Raw genomic sequence first — 25,999 nt, 5'->3', positions numbered from 1 at the left:
CAGATTGGGGTTTTTTTATTGGCTCTGAATGCAGCCCAAATCATTAATCAGCCTGCACCGAAGTCACGACTCATTGCTACGTTAGGATCTTTTCTTAAATCGTGCCAGTAGTACTTGTGACCATCTGGTCCATCTAAGTTAAATTTTGTCTCATCGGAGAAAATTATATTGTTCCATTCTTCTGTCCAGGACGTATGTCTTTGTGCAAATTCGAGACGAGCTCGTTGTGTCGTTCTTTGAGCGCTGGTTTCTGGAGCATTTTTTTCCATTTAAATCGCCCTGAACTTTTTAAATTTTGCTGCACACGTCTCGTTGTTATTGGTAGTTGTAGTAGAGTTCGAAGTTGTGCTGCACTTTTTGTTTCCCTTGCTGCCAGCCTCATCAATAATGAATATTGTCTTCGTGTCAATTTTTTATTTCCACCTGTAGGGTGTTTCTTACCATATTCTTCGCCCAAATTTATATAATTATCTATTAAAGTACGCGATCTATTAATTTGTTTCGCAATTGATCGATTAGAACACCCCATATCTTTATAAGCATCAATGGATGCCTTCTCTTCACTGGTCAACAACTTGCCTCGTGGCATTCTAATAAAAATAAATACAAATATAATATATATAGAATTTTTATGAATTTAAAAATCAATTTTAGTATAAATACGCACATCTGAATTACAATTAAAGTTCCTTTGCTGAGACTCACGTGTTATCCACGCAAAATCTAGGCACAAACTAAGTGGCTTTATAGAAATTTCGCACTTCCGTTCCCGCGGCCTTCGACGAAAATGTAAATAAATTAAAAACGTAAACATTTGTGAGAGAGTGGCGTATATATCTCTACTCAGTAGTCAGTATACAATGTTATAGATATTTGAAAAGTAACCAATTTCTCTATATTTTTTAAAAATACACCAAAATGTAGGTGGCTTTATAGAAATTTCGTGCAGTGTATTGTGGCTCATTGCAAAAGTCTGGATACGATTTTCGGTTCATTCCCGTAGCATTCTGCGGAACGCTTTGTTTAATCCTCTGCGAACGAGGAATTTTTCTGTCGCATTTTCTCGCCATTTTAGCGTACTCGTCTTCGTAAAATAAAATTATGTATCGAAGAGTGAACTGTTGAGATATGGAACTTTTAATTACTTGCATGTAGTACTTACTATCTTCAGAGCTGAAATTGATTTTTGAAGGTCTCGTTTATTATTAGTGAATATTTATTTTGTATTTAACACTAGATTTACCGGGCCCGTCAAAATGACGGATTCTAATATTTTTAATTTACGAATATTGAGATTGTAAAGATCCGTCCATGAGGAATTATTTAACAAATTGATTTCTTTGGGCATATATCATTTAAAAAAGTGGCTACAAATTTCGATAGATACATTCATGTTATTTTTATGAAGTAATACAAAATAGTCACTTTTAGTGCTCCGTAAACCTAGTGTTAAATAGCTGCTCCGTCGAGTAAAAATTTATTTATTTTCGAGTCGTATGAAGCTCCATGGAAATAATTGTGTGAGGAAAGATTGAAAATAAGTTTAAAAAAATGTATGATACAAAAATGAGTAGATCGAATGCGAAGAAGTAAAAATATTTAAAGAATTTAAGCATAATATTTGTATTAGTTTTAAAATGATTAAGAAATTAAATAAATTACTGTACAGCTCCTGTACCTTGCAGTTGATATAGACTGCTTGCTATAGGAGCTGTATAATTATACCTACGACTATGCAGGGGTGAATAAAAACATCGACTCAATTCGAAATGTATATTTTACATAGGTTCCAGTCTATGTTGTTTCTAAACATATATTTTATATGCGCATATCGTCCGTTCACAACGTGTATGGCTAAGGTAACTAAATTAATACCTTAGGCGTATATCTGGTAGTTAAAATCCGTAAATATGAATCAACCATAATTTTTATTTCGTAATATAATCGCTTTTACAGAATACCTTGTTTAGTGAGAAGTATACTGAATACACATAAAAGTTTATTAATAATGCGCATGGATATTCATGTAATCGTACATCAATCAAAAAATAGCGAAATTATAACTGTTCCATTTCTTTTCTTTTTTTTTTTTTTGCAGATTCTTCCATTATCGATAAATATTATTCACAACATTTATCGTTTTCCTCTGTTTTGTTTCTTTCTCTTGCTTCTAGTATGTCCTTAGAAACTAATCGACGATTACAATCTGTTTTTTTTTCTCCAATTTAAACACATTTTACGTGCGACATATTCGTCTTCGTTAAATCGTTCTTTTTTCGCGCGTTTTTTTTTTCTTCTATATATAAACAACCTACACCATAGAGTTCTCGATCATCACGCTACAAATCTCTAAATTTGTATTCTTTATAAGACATGCAGTGCATAGTTATCGTTCTTATCGTCTCTTTTTTATTATTATTATTATTATTATTATTATTCTTTCGTTATGCATACAATAAAAACAAAGGGAAACAAAAAAAATAGAAGAGAGAAAACAATGTGCGTCGGCATAAATTGATTTAAACGAAACGAATCACCGTCATTCCTTACGTAGAAAAACTTAAGTATCCTGGAAAAAACGCTATCGTCGAATATTTCTCGTCTTTCGAAGATGAACAAATAATCGAGCCACCGCGCGATTCCACGTCAACCGGAGAAAATCTTGAATTCTATAGGGGTCTCGACGTGATCGTTTTTATATAACTATACATACACCAAATGTTGCTTAGCGATCGATAATTATACCCCATAACCCCGTTGTCCTCTGTCGCGAACGTATAAACGCCTCAATGCGAACACATTCACTAGTATGATTACAAGTGCATCGAAGCGAACAAATGATATTTTATACCCAACCATTAAAGTTCGTGATTCGACCCGATCGAAGCCAGAAGCGTTTGTATTTTTAATTATTTTTATCCGTAAACGGCCAACTATTTTTCCATGCAGGTTCCATTTGTATCTAAGAAACACCGTAAATGTACAACAACAAAGAAGATGGAGCAACGCGTTTCTTCCTCGTTCCCCCCATACCTCCCCTGTATTTACGATCTAATAATTATAAATTCTCTTGAATGCGTGTTAAGCAAATTTACACCGACGGAATACATTAACAGAGCTATCTAGTACTTAGAGCACATCGAGAAAAACGTACAAGAAAAACGAAGAATTAAACTAGGAAGTATTTTTCTTTCCCGGTAAATCGTGAAGTATACGTGAACAAGTTAAACATTTACATACCAGTACTTGTTTTTTGCGGTTTTTTTTTTCGTTTGTTTGTTTTCGTTACCGAGTACACTAGAAGTAGTACCAAGTCCAAAATAAAAATGCATATTTTGTATGAGTCAGTAGCGTGTATTCTGTCAAGAGTTCGGGTAGAAGTTTATAATTTTCTGACAGCCAGTAACCTCATATATCTCTCACCACGCCTGTTGTAAGAGGTAAACAAGAAAAACGAGAAAATTAAAAATAGTAAAGTCACTAAAAATAGTAACAGTAACATAATAACGTAAAATAGAATAACAGTATTACATATTGGTGGTTAGCTCATGGACACTTGTTCAAACAATAGCCGTTCAATAGCAGCGTTTATGTCTCCGAATGTGGCGATTAGTGCTGAAAACAAGGATTTTTTTTGTTTAGTATTTCACTGTACTATTGGAATATCGTTAAATTCAATTAAATATACATCATTAGTTAAAACAATGTATTACGGGCATGCCGGTATTAAAAACGTAACAAACATGGTGCTCCCTTCAACAACGCCTTTACATTTACAGAAACACAAAGTACATTTATATTCATTAAGCTAAATGTGCCGGTAATTGTAAAAGTGGTGTTCGTTTTTTTTTTTTTTTTTTGTTAAATCGATCCATATTATTATATTATGGAAGTTTACATTTATTTCGATGGTGGTGTTAAATAATTTATTTTTTATGCGTGCGTTGTGAGATTTCGGGGAAAAGAAAATGATTAAATACTTTTCCATTATCGCGTTAAATAATCGCACAGTTATTTATAAAATTAGTACTACAAAAAAATACCGATGAGCAAACAGTCAATTGGTTAAAAATACAACGGGCACGATTTAAAAACGATGTCCGTACAAAATGATTTACAAGACTCCAATGCTCCGAAAAGTGGGGAACCAAAATTATTTTGAAATTTAAAATTATCTTCATTATATACAAATGAAGGGCCAGTAACCAAGGGAAAATGTGAAGACAAAATGGATCTACTACCTTGAATTCCACCGATTCATCATGAACATTTTAAAGCCCTTAAAGCGTCAGAAACAGACAATTTTGTTTTTGCTATTCATAAAATTGTACTACGATATATAAATGTCGCCGTAGAAGATCAAATATTTTACGAAACATTTTGCATCCATAATCAAAAAATATTTTATATTCAAACGCAAAAGTCTAAGTATCTTAAAACAAAATATGTATAACTTACACCACTTTCATAATCACCGGCACAAATATGTAATTCGCCACGAATGTTGACGTCTTTCAAGAAAAAGGTCCGTGTAATAATGAAAATCGCATTATCAGAGGAAGCACTGTAATCGTAAAAATTATACATCTATTTACCTTGTAAATTAGCGTCTCTATTAATAAATCCCATATCCGCAAGCTGTTCTAATTGTGCTCTATAACGTTCTTCCGGTGGAGGTGCGGGTTGGCCATCCACTTCTACGCCTTGGTTTAATGCCATTGCCGATATCTGAAGTAAACAATATTAAAAACAATTCGTGCATCTCAAATATCAGAGTTGGACAGTGTTTGATACAATTAATGATGAAACACGATGATCAAATATCCATCTGTGGTTTCAACATTGTTTAAACGCGTCAAGATGTGTTTATAAATAATTTTGGAAACGCAAAGGGTTTAAAACTGTCGGACAATGTAGTCGATGATATATTTAAGCATTGGGTGATCGAATGAATATTTTGAATCGATCAAAGTCCAACTCTGTAGCTCGAATAAAAACTCAAACGAATAGTTTACCATGCCCGCCATGAACTGAGAGAATACATCTTGCTGGTTCGTGTCTGATGCTTGTGTAGCTGGTGTTGTTGGATTTGTTGTGCCAACGGTTGGTGTTGTTGCCGTGGGTGGCACGGTCAGGCCCATACTAAAACTCGGTATGCAAATAAATCGAGAAACGCAATTTCCATTCTAGATGGAATAAGAATACTATGGAAACAAACGCATTCGCGAGGACTTACGTTTCGACGAATTCCGGCGCGACGGTGCGCAACTGTTCCATTCCCTGTTGGATTTGCATAACAGCGGCCAAAGCATCTGGGTTTGTGATAACGTTTTGAATTTGTGGGTTTTGCATTTGCTGGATAAACGCGGGCATCATCGCTCTCATTTGCTCTTGCATCTGTGGACTTCCTCTGAGGAAAGGATTAGCAGAGATCACCCTGCTGGCCATGGCAGGGTCCGCAGCCATGGCTTCGAGCATGGATCTTGTATAAGGAGCGTTCAGCATGGTTCGCATTAATTGTGGATTCTCGATCATTTGAGTGATAAGACTCTGCATCCCTGGCGAGTCCAGCAGGCCTCTTCCTCCAGTTGGAGGTGGATCAGTAGGTCCAGTTGGGGTGGTCGGAGCCTGACCTTGAGCCTGATTCCAAGGGTTCGGTAAGGGATCTCTGTTTTCCTGACCCTGTTGTGGATTAGGCTGATTATCTTGGTTACTGTTATTTTCCACTAACGCTGCAAAAGGATTACGTTCGTTGGCTGCTGCCGCCAACATGGGCTCTTGAATATCGCGGTACATGCGACGAAGCGCACTATAGCCGCCAGGAATGCTTTCTAGATTAGATAGAGCTCTGTCATGAGAACGCATTAATTCTTGTAGCATGGATGGGTTGCGCGCCAATTCCATTGTTTGCCTGCAAAATATTTCGATACAAACGTGTTCACCATATTGGATAGCATTGCAAAGCGAGTTACATTAATTCTATATCTACCTTAACAGCTCCGGATTATTCAGCATATGACTAATTTCTGGATTGCGTTGCATTAGCTCCTCTATCTGAGGATTAGCTGTGATCAAATTGCGCATATTCTCTGGATCATTCATTAAATTTTGCACCAGCGGGTTATCAAGTATAACACGCATTGTCTCTGGGTTCGACAGCAGCTCGCGTTGCATGCGTTGCTGCAAATCTATGAAATTAGCAGAGCCTAGACCAAGCGACTCCAAGCCCACCAATCCTCCTAAACTGCCCAACCCAAAAGGACTGGCGCTTATGTCGGCTGAATATAAAATATCAAATCAGTAGCAATTCCTTAACTATAAGCATCAAAAATTAAATCTATTCCACAAAAACTGTTGAATAGTGCCAAACCGTGATCGCACTGATTCCTGAACTGTTTTTGCCGTTTTCGCACTACGAATTGATCATCGAGACCAAACTTTATAGCATTATTTGATATGAAATCTGAACAGTGCGATCGCGTGGCACTAAAACAGTTAACATGAAGAACAGATCTGTCAACAGTTTGTCTCCGTACCTTGGTTTCTCTGTGTCGGTGTTGAATCTTGACTCTGATTAGAAGGGGTGCGTGCCGCTTTAATAACCAGATGTACCGTCAAGCCATCTTTGACATTATGCGTGTTCAGACTCTCATGGTCTTTCATGATCTTCCCGGCAAAGATCAGGCATAATTGTTCCGTCTGGGCGTTGAACTTCTTCGACACTGCCTCCCTAAACTGGAAACGCCGAGAAAAACGGTTAATGACAAACACGATGATCTCCGACGGCACGTATCGCCGTTCGCGGAATCCGTGAACGTATTAAATGGGAACTCACATCTTTAATGCTGGCATCCTCCTCGATCTCGACGGTCTGTTTTTCTTTTGGCGTTTTGACGTTAACCGTGATTTTCTTTCGAGTGTCCTGGCCTTCTGCCATCTTGGATCGGTAGATGACTCGTTACTTTCGACGCTTTCGATTCTCCCACGTCGAGGGGCCGCTTTTACACCACTTTTTCGCGAATAATACGACCTTTTTTTCCTCGCGCCACGAGAATTTCGTTCACAAGCCCGTTCCCAAAGAAACTACGCTGAATTTTGTTAACAAGTTATTCCAAGGAATCATAAAGATCACATAGAGGGGTCAACTTGAGCGGCTATTCCACGCCGAGCCATAATACACGAGACGAAGAAAGTACACGATATGTCAACGAGCCTTCGTTATAGTTTGTTCTCGCGACGACTTTACAGTCCGTCCCCCGTTTCAAAAAATGATTTCTCCGTTTCGCACAGTAGCAATCAACTAAGCTGAAAGTCACGTTGCGAAAACCACGCACGAAAAATACGTTCGGTCTTATTTACGATGAACTACGTTTCGTTTTGTAATAGGTTATGTCGCGTTGCCACTACCGCAACTTTAAAACACTAACACATTGATGTGTTACAACGTCATAAGAGAAATATGTCGTATCATTAAAGGAATGATGAATTTTCCCGAAAGAATTATGAAATTTTATACCGAAATAACGTACGGTCTGGGTAACGTGTGCATCTTTAAAAAGGAACTGCGTCACGGAAAATACATTTGATTTTACTTTTGCAACGAAGTCTCGAAACTTCTGGAACACAATCTTCAACTTTCGAAAAAACTTGTTACTAAATAGCGCTGAATATTTCTCGTGTAGCGACGATAACGTATTATATTTCACTACTCGGATTTAGATTCTCTACTCGGTTAATTGACAGGATCTAATACATTCCATCTTTTATTGTAACAAATTTATTTTAGTAAAAATAATTGTATTTTTGAACGTAAGTTTCAATGATAAATAAATTCGTTCGAATTGTCCCTGTTTTTTTTTTCTCCTAAAGAATTATTTTTGTGTTGTAAACATGTCGAATGGTGCGTTTAGTTTTATTGAAATATATTTTTTATTAAACAGTAGGTCATGTAATACAAAATGTCGGATTTTTAATCATTCGAAATTTGAACGTTCAAATGAATCGAATTTTGAAGATAATTATTCATCAATTCTCATTATTCTTTTACCCTTATTTCTTTGATCGACACCATTAACAAAATCTTTATACATATTACCGGCATCCAAAAGTTAAAAAAAAAGACAATGATAATTGATAAAGAACTGTATAAACTGTAGGATAACGCGAAGAAACAAAATTTGTTAATTTCCAATGAATCATTTGAGTGATCAAGTTAGGAATAATTAGAAGTCTGAGACTCGATATTACACGACCCGATATAAATTGTTAAAACGTAGAAGGCAATGAGTTGTTAAAAGGAAACCAATTTATTATTTAGAATTCTTCCATGGAAAAGATATTAATTCCATTTTGGTTTGTCGCAGGAGAACCGCCGATTTTTCTTTTTGGGTTTCCAGCCCTTTCAGACTCGCCCTTACAGCCGACCGTGTTCGCAGCTCCCAAGAAGGGCCAAGTCTCTTACTTTCACTTCGGTATGAGGAAGCAGTAGATGATATCATCTTCGTTAGCCCAGCATGCTCAACCATGACTCTTGCTCGATGCCTTCCATTTTGTTTGAAATGTCTCGATATACTCGATATTGACACCTGAAACCGAACGCAATCAATTCAGATAATCCTTATTTTTCATCTCTGATAACATTTTTATTGACATTACGAAACCCGCAATGGGACCGTAAGGTTTCTCAAGACCCCAGTAAAATTTTCCAGATTTATAGTACCAATATCTGTATTTTTCCAGATTTTTCGGGTTATGCAACTTCTATGAGAAATATGCATTTTTCGAATTTTTGGAGATTTTCAATGTTTTTAAACATGTTTTTCTAATCCGAAAAATCTGACAAAAATAGACATTAATAAATATAATAAGACGCATCTACCATAATAATATAAACGTGGTCATCTGATAGCTTCAATACAAATTTAAAAATTTTAAGACTAGAATTTTTAAAAAATCGATTTTGCTACCTGCGCTTTTCGCTAAACCTTCGGGACTGAAGGTAAGAGTCCTTTTATCATCTGGGCTGCAGCCGGTTAGTAAAGTCACGACTGGCGTTTCCATGTCATTGGTCATGCCAATTTTCATCTGTTGGGTAAGGTAATGACAGCACTCTATGATTTGGAAAAACAGCCAGGCTTCTTTGTCTTTCGGCCTTGGACCCTTTATGTATGGCAGGGGTAGACGCTCGTGCGGTCTTTGAGCCCTTAGGAATCTTGAACCGCGTTTTAATTGACCTTCCAACCAGCGCGTTGCTTCTCTTGCTCGACCGCAGACGCGCTTCACCTCGTCCAACGCGGATACAACTGAAAGTGAAACGTATATCAACAAACATCTTAACAATAAGAATACATGCTTGATTTCAACCTTACTGACCAACGCTAGGAATCACAATGATGAATTTCTTGGTGTACACCAATCGTTTTAGAGCAGGTGTGTGCTTGGATAAAGCTTCGTGGTCGGGAACCAAGTAAGCTGACATCAACTTGGACCTCAAACGACTTTCCAACGCGCAAACCTCTGCTTTCAACCATAACTTCCCCATGTGTCTCATCAACTTTCCCCGCGAGTGATCCATGTCCGTTTCCTTGGTGTCTTTTACTGTACTGGTAGAGTTCAATTCAACAGTTACGAACATCTGCTTAGTCTGTTCGTACTTGACACCTGCATCCTCTACAGAATGAAGGTAGTGTCCGAACTCTACCAACTTCAACGCCCGCAACAACACTTCCTCTCGTTTGCTCATCTTCTTCTTGTACAATATTTTCCAATTGAGCGATTTATGAGCCTCCTCCAGTATATTCAATCCTCTCAAATCTACATCCTCCGGTAATGGAACAACTTTAACATACTCCTTCAATTTTTCCACGCTCGATAATATCGTGCTGTCTTCCTTACACGTTTTCAGTATTTCGTTCGCATCTATGTTGATTAAATTTAATAAAATCGTGACGCGTTTCAGTAAGATCCGCGAGCTTTTCCCACATATCTTTATGATGTCCGGGTTGCTTCTCAACCAGTCGCAACATATTTTAATGGACGCCAGTATGTCCTTTTTCATTAAAATGTTCAGCACCTGGTCCGGCTTTAAATTCTGTTTCTTCAATTGAGCAACGTATATTATTCTATCTGACGATCCGTTGCCATCATCTACGGCATTGTTGGAATTACTCGTTTCTGCAGAATTAATTGTAGAATCTTTGTCGTCAGGTTTTTTGTCCGTTTGATCGTCGGACGCATGCTCACCGTTATCCGCGCGATCCTCTGTTACCGTTTTGTCAGGCTTCGTCGCAGATTCCACGTGTCCGTTCATTTTTTTGGCTTTAGGCTTATCCGAGTTTTCTTGTTTCACTCGTAAACGCGAGCTCTCTTCGTCAGAACCGTCTTCGGACAACGCATCATCCGATAAAGCGTTTCCCTCGCTTAAAACGTCCTCCTCTGTCTCAGAGATATCCGAGTTGACCTCATCGCTCGAGGACTCCATAGTTGCCTGATCGCCATCACTCGCGTCCGAATCGCTGCTGTTCCTCCGTTTTCGACGTCGGAGTTTGGTCAGCAAACTCTTCGTTTTTTCGCGAGTTTTTCGAGGACCATTTTGAATATCCCCATTGTTTTCAGTACGCTTTTGCTTCGACGAAACTTTTTTCTCATTTTCGGCAATTACTTTAGCGTTCTCAGTTAACTGTGACTTTTGTTGTTTTACCGTGTTATTCTTTTCTTCGACGGATTTATTGTTGCATTCATTTTGCGTTGATAGGTCATTGGATTGTAGAACTTCTTCTATATTGGATAACGGTACGTCTATGAATGATTCTTGCAATCTTGTTATCGTGAACTGCATCAACTGGGACATTATCGCTAAAGTTATAGCTACGACTCCCTGAACCTCGCTAGATTCTTTGCTTTTTAGTCTCGAAATGGACATCAGGCATATTGCCACTATTTTAAATATCATGTCGTCCGTTAGGTACTTTGTTTGCTCGGTTTTACCACTTTGAAGGTACGACTCGATACTAGTTTCATTTTTATTATAACTCGTGACGTTCAAATCGGGCTGTTCGGTACTCAAACAAGTTTCGATGCTAGTTAGAAGATCCTATGGCAGAAATGATACATGTAATCGATTATAAAAGGAATTGAGTTATTTATACTAGTTATTACGTACTTGACATTCCTGATTTATTCTCTCAGAATTCGGAATATCATAATCCCATAACTGTAATAAAGAAAACAATCTTGATATACATATGTGCGTTGGGAACTTTTCGTCAGTGCAAATAGAGTAAGTAACTATTGCCCGTTTCAAATTTCCCTCTGCTCCTTCAAACGGTTCGGTACATAGAACACTGCAAAGTAATTCTTACAATTAGCCTCATATTACAAAACATTTATTTATCTAATAAAAAATTTTCTAACCATCTGATGTAGTGGTACACTGCATCAAGGCCATAATTTTGATTTCCCGCTATAGTGCCCAATTGGTTGTGTGGCATCCCAATATTTGGATCGATTGCTATAGCCATTTTGTAATATCTCTTCGCTATCATTGGATTCCAGTATGGATCTAATTCTAATTTGTACCTAGCTAAATCCCCAAGGCATACCAGACTCCTATGGATTAGACGAGTAACACACTGCTTCACTTCTTCGGTATGAACCTTGTTTTGGGTCATTTTATTTTTCGTCTTAATACACAGAAAAATAAATTAGATTAGATAAATCAGTTTATATGTATTAGGTCAGTACAAAAGTTTGTGCCCGATTCTTTTGTTGCATTTTAATACGAAATCAGGCATGAACTTTTGCACTAACCTAGTATAAAAGTGTAAAAGTGTGCATACAGTAGACGATCCAGTTTCATTTTGCGTAAATGCAAAATCAATAGCACCAACTAGATCCAAACCGTATTCTAACTGCAGTTTCAATATCAAATGATGGTAAAACCCGACTCCTACCGCCAAGTGAACAGATAACACTGCCTTCTCCGTTTCGTTCCATACGTTGCCCTGTAATTACAGCATCAAATTATTATAAATTTTGATGCAAACACACCAATGTTCCTACATAACCTTTCTACCAAAATAATTACCTTGCGTAACTTTTTAGCAGCATAGACAATGTCATAGAATGCTTTTCTCCATAATAATTCCTCAGTTTTACGTGCATACCCAACAGGATCTTTAGTTTCTAATCTTATGCAATAATCTTTAAGCTTCACCCGTAGTGTTTCCCCTGAAGGGGTAAATAAATCTGTTATTGTTAGTGCACGGTTCTTTTGTTCATCTAATCTTTTGGCAATATCTGTTATACCCCTATCAATCAAATATTTTCATGTTTTATATTACGACAAATTTATCACGCACATTTTTATTTCATAATTAGTTAATCTCTTAGAAATTATCGCAGATTTCCAAGAATACGCAACATCGAAAAAGCCAACCTAAGCTTCGAAATATGTTTATAATTATTTATCGATCACATCGAAGAAAATGTACATGTATCCATGTTTGTTGCAAACAAAAGTTAAAAATAGACATTGATTAAAGCAAAAGAGACATCTAAAAGTGTACTAACAAAATAATCATATCTTTTCCGCAATATACGTGCTTATTATCTATATATACGAATTTTCCATGTATCCAGAATGGATTTTCTTAGAAATATTCGCAAGGATGAACCAAAGTGGTGAAAAATTACACGCTGATAACGTGGTTGCTCAATCGGAAAATTTCCTAGACGAAACGAAAGAAGGATTGCGTTACAAAAGCGCGCCAATAATACATCATAGAGCACGAATGATATAGGTTATGTTTGCAGAAGGTGAGAGTCGAATAGGACCTAAATAATACCCGAAAAAGGACATTTTTGCGAATAGAACCAGCAGCATGTGCACGCGAACAGAAAAGAACTGTTCTTTCCACGCGTGTTTTAATATTACTTGTGTAAACGCCTAGTCTGCTCGAGGCAGTCCGTCGATCCGACATCTGCTGCAGTGTTATACGTTCTCCTCATTTTGCTTCGATCATTCTTCACTTCCTCGTTGCTTCGTCATTATTCATTTTCCCGCGGTCTCCTGACACGCGCACCTCCGTCCCACAATAAGAAAATTCGACATTCGCTCTCGCCTGGCTCCAGAAACCTCCCACGGAACTGCGAAACTCACTACAATTACGCGTACTTACACAGATACGCAATTTCCTGGCTGCTCTACACAGAAATTTTTGCCAACAGTGTTACCAAACAGTGCATTTTCACACCATAAATACAGTCTGCTCAACGTGAGTCGAATCTGTAGCTGAGAACAGAGAGGAGCTTCTCTCTGCTGAGTACTGTAAAGAGATGAGCTTGCTCTAGTGATGGGCACCATCGACTAAAAACTATCGACTAAATCGATAGTAGCCAACTACTATTTTCAGTCGACTGATTTTTTAAACTATCGACTGAATACAGTAGTGGTTGGGTTACTATTTTCAGTCGACTGTTTTACACGTCGCCATCTTGAAATTTCAAATGTCAGTGTCGCACGATGAAACGAAAAGGTTGGAAATACATGATTATGACAGGACGTGCAAATATGCAAGTAATGAAATATGCAATAGGTATTTCAATACTTTAATTCATATTAGATGTTAAAATCTTATTGCTATTTATGCGATATAAACTATATATGTGATATACGTATGCATAGACTATAGCCCGCAATCTAGACGTAACCACTAAAACGAAATTTCAGTCGACTAAAAACTATCGACTAAATATTCGATAGTATTTAGTAACTAAATAGTAATTAGTCGATAGTTGAATTTAGTCGATAATGCCCATCACTAGCTTGCTCCTCTCGGGTACCGTCAAAGAGAATCCCTATTTTTTGCCGATGGCAAAACATATATTCTATACTGTTTTATCACTTTATTATCTTTCTTCTTTTTCAACTTTACAATCTTGTAAAATTAATGTAAATACTTCGAAAACTAATGTTAATAAATATAGCATAAATTAGCACACATAGATTTTTAATTTTTAGACATTGACACGAATAAGATTTCGATTTAAGGATTTAAACTTCCCATTTGCTGATACAACCAATTTAAAGGGACAGTCGGTCGACCCGACATCAAAGGCACCGCCAGGAGTGTCGCCTCTTGTATTCCTACTGCTTGCTAATGGTTGATCCATGTTTTCCATGCTTCTGGCAAGCCTGATGACCAATAGCGCAGTGAGCCTTGCGCTTGTATAGGCATTCGTAGCAAAGAAGAATCGACAGTTGATATTTACCGGTGTGAATATATTATTTTGTGTTAATAATATATTATAATACATAGTAAGTAATATGGGTGACGAAAGTTCGATACAATGGGCGATTGATATAATGACAGACAAGACCCATTACAAACCGTCGTTTCTCCAAAAATACAGGGGAGACATAGGTATAATAGCTGCTCTATTCGCTTCACCAGTACTTTACAATGCATGGCGTAATATTCCTTTGTATAGCGGTAAGTTTATCAGCAACATATTCATTTGATACACGTAGCTCTATCCTAACAGTGGCTCTGATTATATAATGTGAACGTCTAAGAAAATGAATTGACAGCGGTGTCAGGAACACTATAAATACGTCGTTGTAACATAAATTTGTTAACCCTACCGTTGTGGAAAAACATTCGTATTTTTTTTTTATGTTGGAAACGATTCTAAGCAGCACGAAATCTACAGAAAGTTAATTTTGTTGTACATTTTAGGGAATACCACTCTTCCAAATTCCAATTCAAAGTAGAACTGACGCCCTCTATAGTAGGAAGTCCTAGACTTTTGTGCTTCCTATACATTCTTAGAATTAATAACAAAAGCATAAACATTGTTGAAACCTGTCTCTAATGATGCAAATTGATTCTGACTAGTTTTCGTCCTCGTGGGCTCAATGACACGTACATTATTGGTATCTGCATGATACAACAAGGGCTTAACAGTGAAATGGTTAACTCTTACTTTACTCTGACGCTATAGCCAGTGTGCTTCCAGAGCCTGCGTATTTTTCAGCACTCCGAAAAACTTAGTATAATGTATACAAGCACTTTTTTAATTCACATTTAGAAATTCTTAAATATTACTATATATTTTTTGTATATTTGTTTATTATGTAGATATTTTTACATTTTAACTATAGGTCAAATTATTTTTAATTCACCGAGTCATCGATAAGCACGTGTAAGAAAGCATTAAAACAAGATATCTCGTGACCCGTATACAATGTGTTGACAGATTACCTATTTCGTCTTTCAGTGACTACTCGTTATTTTCTTATTCGTGTAAGTAATTAGATTCTTTTATTTGATTAGGTTTTCCACAATCGTGTATTTACTTCTCGTTGCCAGCCACTTTTTGTGCACTTCTAGCAACAAATGCGGTACGGAGGACTCGTGCTAAAAGGGATGCAAGAATCGTAGACTATATCAAAACGTATCCAGAAAGATTTCCTGAGCCAGGTATATTATTTCGAACTAAGAAATTATATCTGTTGCCACCTATTTTAATCTAATCAATTCCATTTATTGTTTTAGAAAATAAACAGTTTAAAGATATATTTGAACCATGGGTACCAATTCGTTAAACAATTGTAATACTCTTCTAAAACTGTACAATATTTCCATATGATAGTAAATATGAAATTTAAATATAGAGATGATTGTTATGCCTTACAAGAGTACGTTGTATTCTTATGTTGTATAATCCTATATTATGAATCCATTGTAACTTTCTAGGTTACACGAAAACGATCTATTACCTGGGAAAATTGGTAATTTAATTATATTTTTCACCCTGCAGAATCTAATCATATTTAGGTACGTATTATTTCATAAACAGCGAGTGATAATTATTTTATGGATGAAAAAAACAGTTATTTTACTGCAGAAAGTCACAAAATCACTATACAAAAAGAGAATGGAAAATTACACATAGCAAAACTAGTAATTACACAAAGTTTCAGAGAAAGTAAAGGTAACAAAATATTTTTGTATCATTTTTTTATAAGAACTGTTTTCATTCATTAAAGTTCTATCGAATTCTATTCGAAAGACTGGTTAAGTTAAAGAGTCCGAATCTATTTTACGTATCACGTACGTAGACAAAAATCAATGAAAATTAGTTGAACTCTCTCTAATAATCATCCTATTACACTTATAAAAGTTTCTATTTTTTTTCAGGATTATAATTATCATTGTATAGTCCAGTTCCTTTAGAATCTCCCAGCCAGGGATATTTGTTGGGACATTCCCTGCACGTTTCCAAATACCTGTGAACAAATTTGTTATTGTTATTATTATTATTACTACCATTCAAAAGTATTAAATCTTTTGTGTACCAACAGCTACTGACCTAGTCGTAGTAAAGTTTGATTCTGTAGGCTTGAAGTCTAAAGCACACTTATTTGCGTTATTACACGGTGGTCCAGGAAGATTTTCTTTCTTTTTACACGACCATCCTTCGAAATTATTAAGAGATTTAATTGGTTTTGGATCGGTAATCCATGTGAGCGCTTGCGTGGCTGTCACAAAGTACACATCGGGTCTGTAAATGTATAGCATAAGCGAGTTTTATAAATCAAATTTACAAGTCGTTCATATTTTGAATGGTGTTGAATATTTACAGCTAAAACCATTTTTAGCTTACAATGTCACTGCCCAGTCGAGAAACTTCGCCAATCCTCGTTCCAATTCCTTTATCTGGAACCAATTTGTGTGGAAAGGCATCATGTACGGTGCTCTGTTTTGTTCGTAGTATCGATTGAAATCTTCTTGCAACCATTCGAAAACCTCTTCGGGATCATGATTATGAAGTACGCACTGATCCAAGTAAGGACAATGTCCTCCTTCGTAGCTTTCAACATAGTGAGCATTTAACGGCAGTTCCCATACACCTGGGAAAAAGGAAATCAGCAAAGATTAGAAGAAACTTGTTCACACTTACATTCGATCTCACGAGAAGAAAAGTGATTAAATACCTGGGAACGATTTAGTGGGACATGTGCCTGCTTTACATTCGTGAGGTATCTTGTAATCGAGAGTGTAAGGCCAAATCGGTACTTTCAACGGAGAAATACCAATGCTGCTGTCGTATATGTATCCAAAGTCTTCCAGCACCTTGTACTGGGTGTTTCTACCTGGTTTCAAATACGGAGCCCTCATACCTACAACCTCGCTCGTCGAGATGTTGCTAAAGTGCTTGAGTATCTCTCGCATTCCTATCATCTCTCCAACCCATTCTTCGTATCCTTTATCTTCCAGTCCTTTTTGCAATCTGGACAATCAATGTTTATTTTATGCTATTTATTAGATAAAGGGTGTCCCACTAACTCTGTTACAATCACACACTCAATAAACTTCTAATTCGTTGGCAGAAATATATTGAATGTAATAACGTCTACCATGATCAATAAGTTTTACTTCGAAGAAAGTAATGTTTCTTCAACGTCATGATTGAAAATCGGACATTTCATGTGCAACAACCTAATACATATAACACTTACGATATGGTTTCAGTCGCAATTTCATGTCCATCGTGAGCAAGACTCTGGACCATATTGTAATTACAATACTCATGCGAGATGAAGAAAGTGCCTTTCAATGGGCAATTGTTTGGATTCAGTCGATCAGTGGCGAATATCTTTTGGTAGTGGTCGAAGTTGTTGTGATTTATTGCTCCGTCGAAAGTCATTAGGATTAGTTGGGGAGTCTGGAATGAAAGTCTATGAGAAACGCATCGAATGATAATCTTTCCAAAAGTAGAAAGCAAGGTACCTCGTCGGGTTGAAGGCCACCAGGAATTATGGTGCCGTCTCTTGAACAGTAGCAGTATGGTAACTGACAGTTCGAAGTGTCGCATCTTTCTGCTAAATCAGTTGGTGGTTCAGTCACTGGTGCTGGAGCTGAAATTCGGAGAGTCTATATTGATTCAAAATTACTAGAAGGAGATAGGATCGATGATTGTTGCTCGAGAAGATAATTACTTGTAGCAATGGGACCGCAGCGAGCTTCGTTTTTAAACGTGCAGAATTTACTGATGTCGTCGAAGTGTAGCCCTGATGGACATCTGTTTAAGTACGGGTATCCATCGACACACTGTTGCACAAATGATTTTAGTACATCTTAATGATTTAGGTTTTTGGCTGTCTAATCTTCTGATTTGTTACCTGGTAAAATCTTCTACACGTCGCCGGGTCCGCGAAGTTACCATTGCCTTGGCCTTCGGGGCATCTGAACTCTTCATCTTTCTTCTCCTCATCCTTCTTGGTACCTTTTTGGCCAAATACTGCGAACCAAATTATATCCCTTGAGATTTCAATTCTTATTTATTATAAGGTGTAGCATTTTTATATCCTTTGATAAAATGAAAATTAGGATTCTCTATTCTTCAACCAGTCTGATGATGATAAACGACATTAAAAATTTGCGATCCTAGTCTTGGAGGATTAAGACGATCAAATCCTAGCTAAAGGTCAAGGTTGAGCTTATCTCTCTGCATAGTGAATACTTGATCATTCACGTTCTACTTTTGTTGCATTCTTTCTCCCGACTACTACCACTTCTTCAGCTATGTCCCGTTGAAAGCGAATCTTGAGTGGTCAGAAGAAGAAAGTCATCTTGGAACTTATTGATGAAATTACAAATGAGATTTCACTTCCCTGTAAGACGTATTTGAACGCCAGAGTTACCGAACGGGTCAAAATGATCCATTGTAGATTTTTTATTTCACTAGTACTGGAATTGCGAGGATACTTTTGCGAAAAATTATTAAATAATTCATTCGTTTGTGCACACTATGCAATGAAAGTCGCAATTACATCAGCTTTTGCAATTTTTACACCTGAAAAAGCGTAGATCCATTTCATCGTTCTAGCTTGGAAACAACATTTTTAGTTTTATTATCAATTCGATTGTTATACATCGGCAAGTTGTTATGTTTTTAGTATCTAAACGGCAAAATTGATTGAACTATGCGTTTAGTTTCTAATATCAATGGTACCTAGAGATTTGCGTTGTATAATGAAACAATATTACGTATAACGTGGAACCGTACACAGAAAGCTGCAAATGTGTGATGTAGAAAATACCTGTGAGAAATTCCAAGGGTATCAGAGAGGAGAAGACCGTCGAGAAAGCGAGGTAGTCAGAATTCCAACGCGTGGCGACGTATTAGATAGCTATGAAAGATTCAATCGAGATTCAGATGTTCACCATTCATTTCTCTCAAGCTCCATTAACTAATTCTTTATTGCATACAAAAGTCCAAGTGTTTCGAAAAAATACATCTGCGATCGAACTGTTAATAAATCAGCATCCGACTGCTGTGTATTATCTATTCTATATTGTACAAGTATTTAATTTAGTTGTTCATTATTGTTCATTTAATCTTTGAAAAATATTTTTTCGTGATTAAAAGAATTAAAAATTGAAGTCTGCCCTTTGCAACAACCTCATTGATATACAATTTATTGAACTCTGACTAGAAATCATGACAGTGACTCGTTTTTCATTAAAAATACAACAAAATGGCGACAAAAAAAAATCATACATATTTTAATAGTTTGTCTTAAAGGGTAGGCATCAGTCTTTACATTCTGATGATTCTAGTCGTGATAAAAAACTGTTCGATAGCCGTACGGACAGTTGAATTTTCGAAAAAGAAAGGTATCTTCACTTTCCCACTCGCTACATGACATAAAAATAAAAATGTACTCAGAATCGTGAAAGTTGAGGCTTCGTGTGTTACAACGAGCCACACGATGCTTCTCACAAAATGGACTATGTATCTTCATTTTTTGGAAGTAGATGTGAAAAGTTTTGGGAATGTATTGTCGAAATGTTATATTTCCAATTTTGGCGGAAAGTATTCCATTTTTTGAATGTGTTACAAGAGAATTTTTTAAAAAGTTCCATAACTTTTTCGATTCCTGGTATTATGTATCGGCAACCCGTTAATTGCCGTAACAATGCTTGATCCTTTAGTTTTCCACACTGTATATTAATTATGAAGTAAACAGATGCCTATAAAAATTTTATTGTGGGAAGCAAGGATTGAGGTGTTAGAGCCATGCCGTTGGGTATATAGATCGCCCGGTTCAAGATCAAGGATAAACATTGACTCTCTAACGCCTGGAAGATGCAGACATCTATTTCGTAAATCGTTTAATGGCGAACGCGCGGATAGAAAGTGTTTTTCGATTGCGATTAACGAGTAAACACCGTCGACAGTAACGGCAAGGGTTCGTGAGTCTTTTTGAATATATTTTAACGCCTTTCTCAAATTTGGGAATTTTTTAAAACCCTGCGCCCATCGCTCAAAGTACGACGTCCGAGTACTGTTTCAATCTTTTTGAAATTGTAGAGCTTCTTTGAGGTCTACCTGTGGTTACATTTACCTAGGGCTATTTAGAGGAGTAGAATTGCATCTCAGTTAAACAGAAATGCATAATAAATTTACTAATTTACTAATTGATTTTTAAAAAATTTATGTAATTTTATTTAGTAGATTTTGTGTGTGTCAAAATCGTAACGATTTGAACACAAAGATCACAAATGCAACATTCCTCTTCGGCCATTCAAAATCTCAATCGGATTAACAAACTGCATAAACAGAATTTGCATAAACCGAACGAGCACGCGAATTAGCATAACAAGCTTCCATTTCGTCGGATTATTTTCTTAAATTCCAGGATAAGGGAAGAATTTACTTCGTTAGCCGAGAAATTCCTTAACAACAAAATAGAAACGTCCTTAATCCTTATTAATGCGGACTTGTTTTCTTTTAGTCTGCAAATTTCCACGTAAACGTATAAGGATCTGCGATTCATTTAATGGCCACGGAGATTATACTCGTTTCGGGGAGAAGATTCGCGTAAGAGGACGCTATCAGGAATTTGTTAATTTCATTCTCGAGAAATGGTTGACTTGTTTTCCTATGATGATTGTGGGAATTTAAGGTATGCAAATTGCGAAGGGATAGTATTATTCGGTCGTTCGACGGGTTACACCGTCATTATGGCGACATAACGTTATGAAAACGACTCGGGTTCTGCGATCACGAGGGGAATCCGTAATTGCAAACACACTTTTTATTCCAGACATATACTAAAAGGGCGTAACCGGATGCGATCGGCTCTCTGATGTCTTCTTCGAAAAAAGCATGTTATGTTCGTTATTATCGGGAAAAAACATACATTATTATTAAAAAACAATTGCTAGGTCCTTTCGGGTCGAAAATGACCGCTTATTGTTTTGATTTCCTTCGATAAATTCATACTGTTCGATGCTCTGCGGTATTCGAGTATAATTAATTCTTTAGGAAGATCAGACTCGAACGTGTTGAAATGCTGTGTAGATGAGTCGCTAGGAGAAAGTAGTATCCACGGAAGACGCTACCAGTGATCTTATAACCGTTCGAGATGAAGCGAACGTTTCACGATCATTTTACAACCTCTAGCACTAATATAATTGCCATTTGTGTAACGCAATAATGCATTTACATAAGATCAATTATATATTTCCTAACCGTAGTCGCGTTTCTACCGACGAACCGATTATCGTTGAACAACGTCGAAGGTTGTGGACCCTGGAAAAATTATATTTACAGGGAATTGCAAACCGAAGACTTTGACTACTCGACAGCTTAGATTATTTAGTTTGCAATTGTTCATATTGCAATGGTGCTTTTGTATTGAGAATATTATGCAAAACGATCAAAACTTCTCCGTTCTTGATAACTAAAAATATAAAAAAGCAAGCAGGATTTTAAAAGTAGATGGTTTTAAATCAATAATTTAGCGTTCCTTTAGTTCTGCATGCCAGTGCATTATGCTACGAAAAATTCAAGGTGGTTGGGAATTGAACAAACTAAGTAAGCAATTTTACAAAAATTCTGCAAATCGCAATTTCAGAAGTATATTTCTACTTTCAAAATCGCTGATTGAAAGAAAGCAGATTTGTCAAGCCCACGAGCAATTGTAAAAGCAGTGGTTGGTCGATGAACGTTTGCATTAACTTTGTAACGAAAGTTAATGTTTGACTTTGAAAATGTAAGATCGGGAAACCCGTTTGATAGTCTCCCCGTGCATGGATGCCGAAATGATCGGTTTAGCGGCAAAGTGGAAAGTGAAGGTACCGCTCTGGCAATGACGTTGCGGTAAATCGTTCAGGTGCAACGTTTCCATCGGCCGTGTACCATGCTCACGTACACTTGGCGCGCGCGCGCGCACACAACCGTACACGTAAACGACGAAAACTTATGTAAACACCAGTGAAACCGCCGTTCGGGACCTAATTTACCGAGGGCTTCACTGTCGTCCGGCCACGGCCCCCTCGAGTCCCTTCCTCCGACTCCTTCTCCGTTTTATCTGTGTCAGCTTTATTTACGACGCGTCCATCGTCATCGAATGGCGCTTTCAACGTCTCGAGAAAAGTCACTGGTTTCGTTCCACGAAAACGTATACGCACACGTGTCAACGCAACAGAGTCGAAAAGAGAGCCGGGCGAAGAAGAAGCGAAAGTGAACTTGACATTTTCTGCAACCGACTCGCGGCTATCAAATTTGTAGATTTTTTAAGGCTCGAGTGGTTGGTGGTTCCTTTATGGCAGCCATGGCTGGATCCATTTGAATTTTCACTCGTCGTTTTCTTTAAATCCACTTGTTCGAGATACTTGTTAATCCTCTTACTCTAGGCTTATTAAATGTTTCTATTTAATATTTTCGTAAAACTCTACGATGCATAACTGAGAACTGCTTAGGGGGGTATTGTGTTTTTCGAAATTTTTGTCAGAAAAACTATTGAACCTTTTCCGTTACGATTTTGCTCGCATATTTATTTATATTTGAAGTACACGCGTGATTTTCGTCAAGTAAAATTAATAAAAATTACGTGAGTTATGTATATATTTTTGTAATCTTTTGGGAAACATGGGTCGGCGGTCGCCATAACTCCGGTCTTTCTACTAATCGGGAAGAAAAAATTAAGTTGTTTATCGATCAGTATGAATGTAAGTTAGGGGTCGAGCTAAAAGAAGTTAAAAATTCTTATTTCATTCATGAAATTATTTCGTCTTTATTCCGTTCATGAGAAAGTCAAGTCCAGTAACATGATCTTGTAATCTCATTGAAAATTATGACACAAAGTATTTATTCCGGTGAATGAAGTGTCAATATAGAACTGGGTGATAACATAAATGTTTGCTGTCTCTCTTTCTGTTCGTTACTAAGTGCAAAATTGTATAATTCTTGCAAACGGCTCTTTTCCAATCACAGCTATTTTACACGAAGTCTTAATTTAAACTTTAAACTTAAAATATTTCTTGTTCTACCAGCAACTTTCTAACGTTGCTAAAATGTAGTTGACGAGCAGAATCAACGCTGTAGATCGTCGCGAATATTTAAAATGCAGATAGGCAGCGGTCCGAAACATTTTTCGCGAACAGAACAGCAAAATCCTGTCCCGCGTAAAAGTTAAGCGAGTAATAAATAACGATTTTCTAGGATGGTTCAGCATTTCCCAGGATCGCAGCTGGATAACGAGCTAAATGAACAATTCGCTGGGGAATTGCTAATCAGGATATAGAGGAGAATGTCTGCAGAAGGCCGTTTCTTTACTCCCACGTTTATAGGCGGTTCTGTCCTCCGATTGGACACTGATTAAATCGATAACTATTTTTCCAGACACAGACTGAAATTTCGATGAAAGAATCGTTGACAGACTCGGGAAGAAACGGTCGGAAACATGGATAAATCGAGAAATTGATTTTCTTCGGCTTTTTGCCGGGGTCGTTGAATCAATCAGTCTATTACATCATTGCTCTATAATCTAATTGCAATTTCATAGATCGGTAGCAAATTCACGTAATTTTCACCGGGTTGCGGTATCATTGCGATCTATTTAGGGAGGATTAATTCACTACAGTTTTCTTTCTTCTAAAAGTGAAATCAAGCAATTTCATTTGGCCGATCTGAAAGTCCGAATGAACCGATCCAGGTAAACCTAAATACTTTATCACTTGGTATCATTACAGGTAGAGCCGGTATACAAATGATACAGACGCCGAACCGGAAGGTCTATAAATATCGACATACCTCGAGCTACAGGAAACTCAAAGGTTAAATTATAATCGCGTCTCTTCCGCGAGTCAAACAAACCGGGATCAATTTCTCCTCTCTCAATCTCTCTTCGATGAAAGATCGCGATCGGGGCCGCCATATCTGTCGAAGCGTTCGAAGCACGTTGTCAAGGGCTCGTAAAAATTCCAGCAGGAAGTGTGGTCCACGAAGAATTTCACAAAAATCTTAGTTCCGAAATAAAATTATTCTTCTTCGCACAAAAATGGCAAATGCAAAGAACAAGATTTATATAGACCCACGAAAAATCGCCAACAAAGCAAGGTCGACAGACGATATTACAAAAAAAAATCCGAAGATGATCGTGGTTTCAGAACGAAATTATTTTTCTGCGCACAAAAATGAAATCACGAAAATTTCAATAGGAAGTATGGACAATTAAGAATTTCAAAAAAATTCTGAAGAGAATTCTAGCTTTAGAAAACAAAAATATTTTTCTATACCCAAAAATTGTATGTGCATAGCAACAGATTTATATTGATCCATGAAAACTCCCTCGAAACAGGTTCTGCAAACCATTTGACAAACGTCCTAGAAGAAATCGTAATTCTAAAATAAAAATGTACTTCTATCCACAGAAATGACAAACTCGATGAAGAACAGATGCATCAGATTCACAAAAATTCTCTATGTAAAATAGTACAAACAATTTCACAAAAATCTTAGAGAAAATCGTAATACCAGAACAAAGGTATGGTACACAAAAAAGAAAAAGAATTTCACAAAAAATTTGGAAAAGATTGTAGAACAGTATTTCTGTCTTGGAAAATGATATGCACAATGAAACAGGTCTCGTAACACCCACGAAAATTCCGCGAAAAAAAAACATAGTCAACAAAGAATTTAAAAAGAAAAGACCATGGAGAAGGTCATATAATTCCAGAACAAAAATATTTGTTTGTCCTTAAAAACGCTGAGCAAAAAAGAAACAGATTTATCCGGGCCATTGATCAGTCTCCCCAAACCAACAGCAATAGGTCAATTTCGCAAAACTCTGTAAAACCAAAAAATCCTACAAAATTTTTAAAAATATCTTTGAATCCCGAAAAATTCCAAAAGATGATTGCAACAAAGTTGAAGAACATCCAGGGCGTAGGAAGGGCCTTATGCCGGCCCTGACGGCGACAGGAGCAAAAGGAGAGTGTTACTTTGACGAACGGGTTCGTTTTGTTGAATCCGATCTCTCTTGGATCTCGCGATATCTTGATTCACCAGCTACATCAGCGGGAATATCACCAGGTGTGTCTTTTCCTACCTGAGACGATCAGGGCGGCGCAGATCAACAGTTGTCTTCTCCGTATGATCATCTTTCAACCGGGAGCAACGACAACAGGCTATTCTTGATTTCGGAACGGACCCCTGGACGTTGACAAGGCACTGGCACCCGGATCAATTAGGTTCGTGTTGCGATACGGTGATTTGCCATCGGCAGTGCACTTGGTGAACCTGGTCTCGCAGCACTGGCAACCGGGGACTATGCCTTCTGCCATGGGGACTCGGAAACCGGATGGTAGTCTACCATTGGTAGAGGAACCGTTCCTTAGCTCATTGGCTGACCACTTTCTACCACCGTCCCGGACCGCCGAGAAATCATGGCTTTTATTTGCGTTAGAGCACACACGCGGTTCCGTGTGAAACGTCCGCTGAAAGTCCATTTTTTCGACCTGCTCGATCTATTATTTGCGAATTTGCAAATGATCTGTTGGGCCTCAAGGTATTCTGGTCCAGAACCTTCCGAAAAAGCAATTTTCGTCGTGTTTTCTTTAAGTACAAGTGTTTTCGAACATGTGTACAAAAGGATTTGTCTGAATTCGCAAAATTAAATTAGTTACAGGCGTTTAGAGAA

General features: G+C 37.2%; 4 protein-coding genes across 7 annotated transcripts; 1 reads left to right on the top strand and 3 right to left on the bottom strand.

The window, feature by feature from the left end:
* Window positions 1-1,759: 1,759 nt before the first annotated feature.
* Ubqn (ubiquilin) lies at window positions 1,760-7,592 on the bottom strand. 2 transcript variants are annotated; one of them, XM_076790729.1, is made up of 8 exons: window positions 6,836-7,583; window positions 6,537-6,735; window positions 5,990-6,278; window positions 5,237-5,911; window positions 5,016-5,142; window positions 4,596-4,728; window positions 3,532-3,615; window positions 1,760-3,428 (listed from the first exon to the last, which is right to left on the bottom strand). In XM_076790729.1, exons 1-7 carry the CDS (start codon window positions 6,935-6,937, stop codon window positions 3,542-3,544), a joined length of 1,599 nt encoding a protein of 532 aa, XP_076646844.1. In that variant the 5' UTR covers window positions 6,938-7,583; the 3' UTR covers window positions 1,760-3,428; window positions 3,532-3,541. The 2 variants fall into 2 exon arrangements, with proteins under 2 accessions (XP_076646844.1, XP_076646845.1); XM_076790730.1 differs by lacking the exon at window positions 3,532-3,615 and having other exon boundaries at window positions 6,836-7,592.
* Window positions 7,593-8,287: 695 nt separating this feature from the next.
* Window positions 8,288-13,280, bottom strand: Smg5 (Smg5 nonsense mediated mRNA decay factor). Of its 2 annotated transcripts, none has more exons than XM_076790728.1 (8): window positions 12,935-13,280; window positions 12,086-12,228; window positions 11,838-12,002; window positions 11,413-11,681; window positions 11,162-11,342; window positions 9,373-11,092; window positions 8,967-9,302; window positions 8,288-8,585 (listed from the first exon to the last, which is right to left on the bottom strand). In XM_076790728.1, exons 1-8 carry the CDS (start codon window positions 12,978-12,980, stop codon window positions 8,518-8,520), a joined length of 2,928 nt encoding a protein of 975 aa, XP_076646843.1. In that variant the 5' UTR covers window positions 12,981-13,280; the 3' UTR covers window positions 8,288-8,517. The 2 variants fall into 2 exon arrangements, with proteins under 2 accessions (XP_076646843.1, XP_076646842.1); XM_076790727.1 differs by having other exon boundaries at window positions 12,086-12,308; window positions 12,935-13,276.
* A 905-nt stretch (window positions 13,281-14,185) lies between these two features.
* Window positions 14,186-15,700, top strand: Nd-b14.5b (NADH dehydrogenase (ubiquinone) B14.5 B subunit). Its single transcript, XM_076790766.1, has 3 exons — window positions 14,186-14,492; window positions 15,336-15,482; window positions 15,558-15,700. The coding sequence occupies exons 1-3, from the start codon at window positions 14,327-14,329 to the stop codon at window positions 15,605-15,607; spliced, it is 363 nt and encodes a 120-aa protein (XP_076646881.1). The 5' UTR covers window positions 14,186-14,326; the 3' UTR covers window positions 15,608-15,700.
* A 140-nt stretch (window positions 15,701-15,840) lies between these two features.
* Window positions 15,841-25,543, bottom strand: Cda4 (chitin deacetylase Cda4). 2 transcript variants are annotated; one of them, XM_076790756.1, is made up of 9 exons: window positions 25,409-25,543; window positions 18,188-18,306; window positions 18,005-18,116; window positions 17,796-17,923; window positions 17,525-17,730; window positions 17,000-17,295; window positions 16,669-16,915; window positions 16,375-16,566; window positions 15,841-16,291 (listed from the first exon to the last, which is right to left on the bottom strand). In XM_076790756.1, exons 1-9 carry the CDS (start codon window positions 25,458-25,460, stop codon window positions 16,189-16,191), a joined length of 1,455 nt encoding a protein of 484 aa, XP_076646871.1. In that variant the 5' UTR covers window positions 25,461-25,543; the 3' UTR covers window positions 15,841-16,188. The 2 variants fall into 2 exon arrangements, with proteins under 2 accessions (XP_076646871.1, XP_076646872.1); XM_076790757.1 differs by lacking the exon at window positions 25,409-25,543 and adding an exon at window positions 22,156-23,051.
* Between the last annotated feature and the right edge of the window lie 456 nt (window positions 25,544-25,999).

The sequence above is a fragment of the Halictus rubicundus genome, chromosome 7 (genome assembly GCF_050948215.1).
Source record: "Halictus rubicundus isolate RS-2024b chromosome 7, iyHalRubi1_principal, whole genome shotgun sequence".
NCBI classification, from domain to species: Eukaryota; Metazoa; Arthropoda; class Insecta; order Hymenoptera; family Halictidae; genus Halictus; species Halictus rubicundus.
Note: the sequence above shows the minus strand (reverse complement) of the source record. Positions and strands in the feature narration are given on the sequence as shown.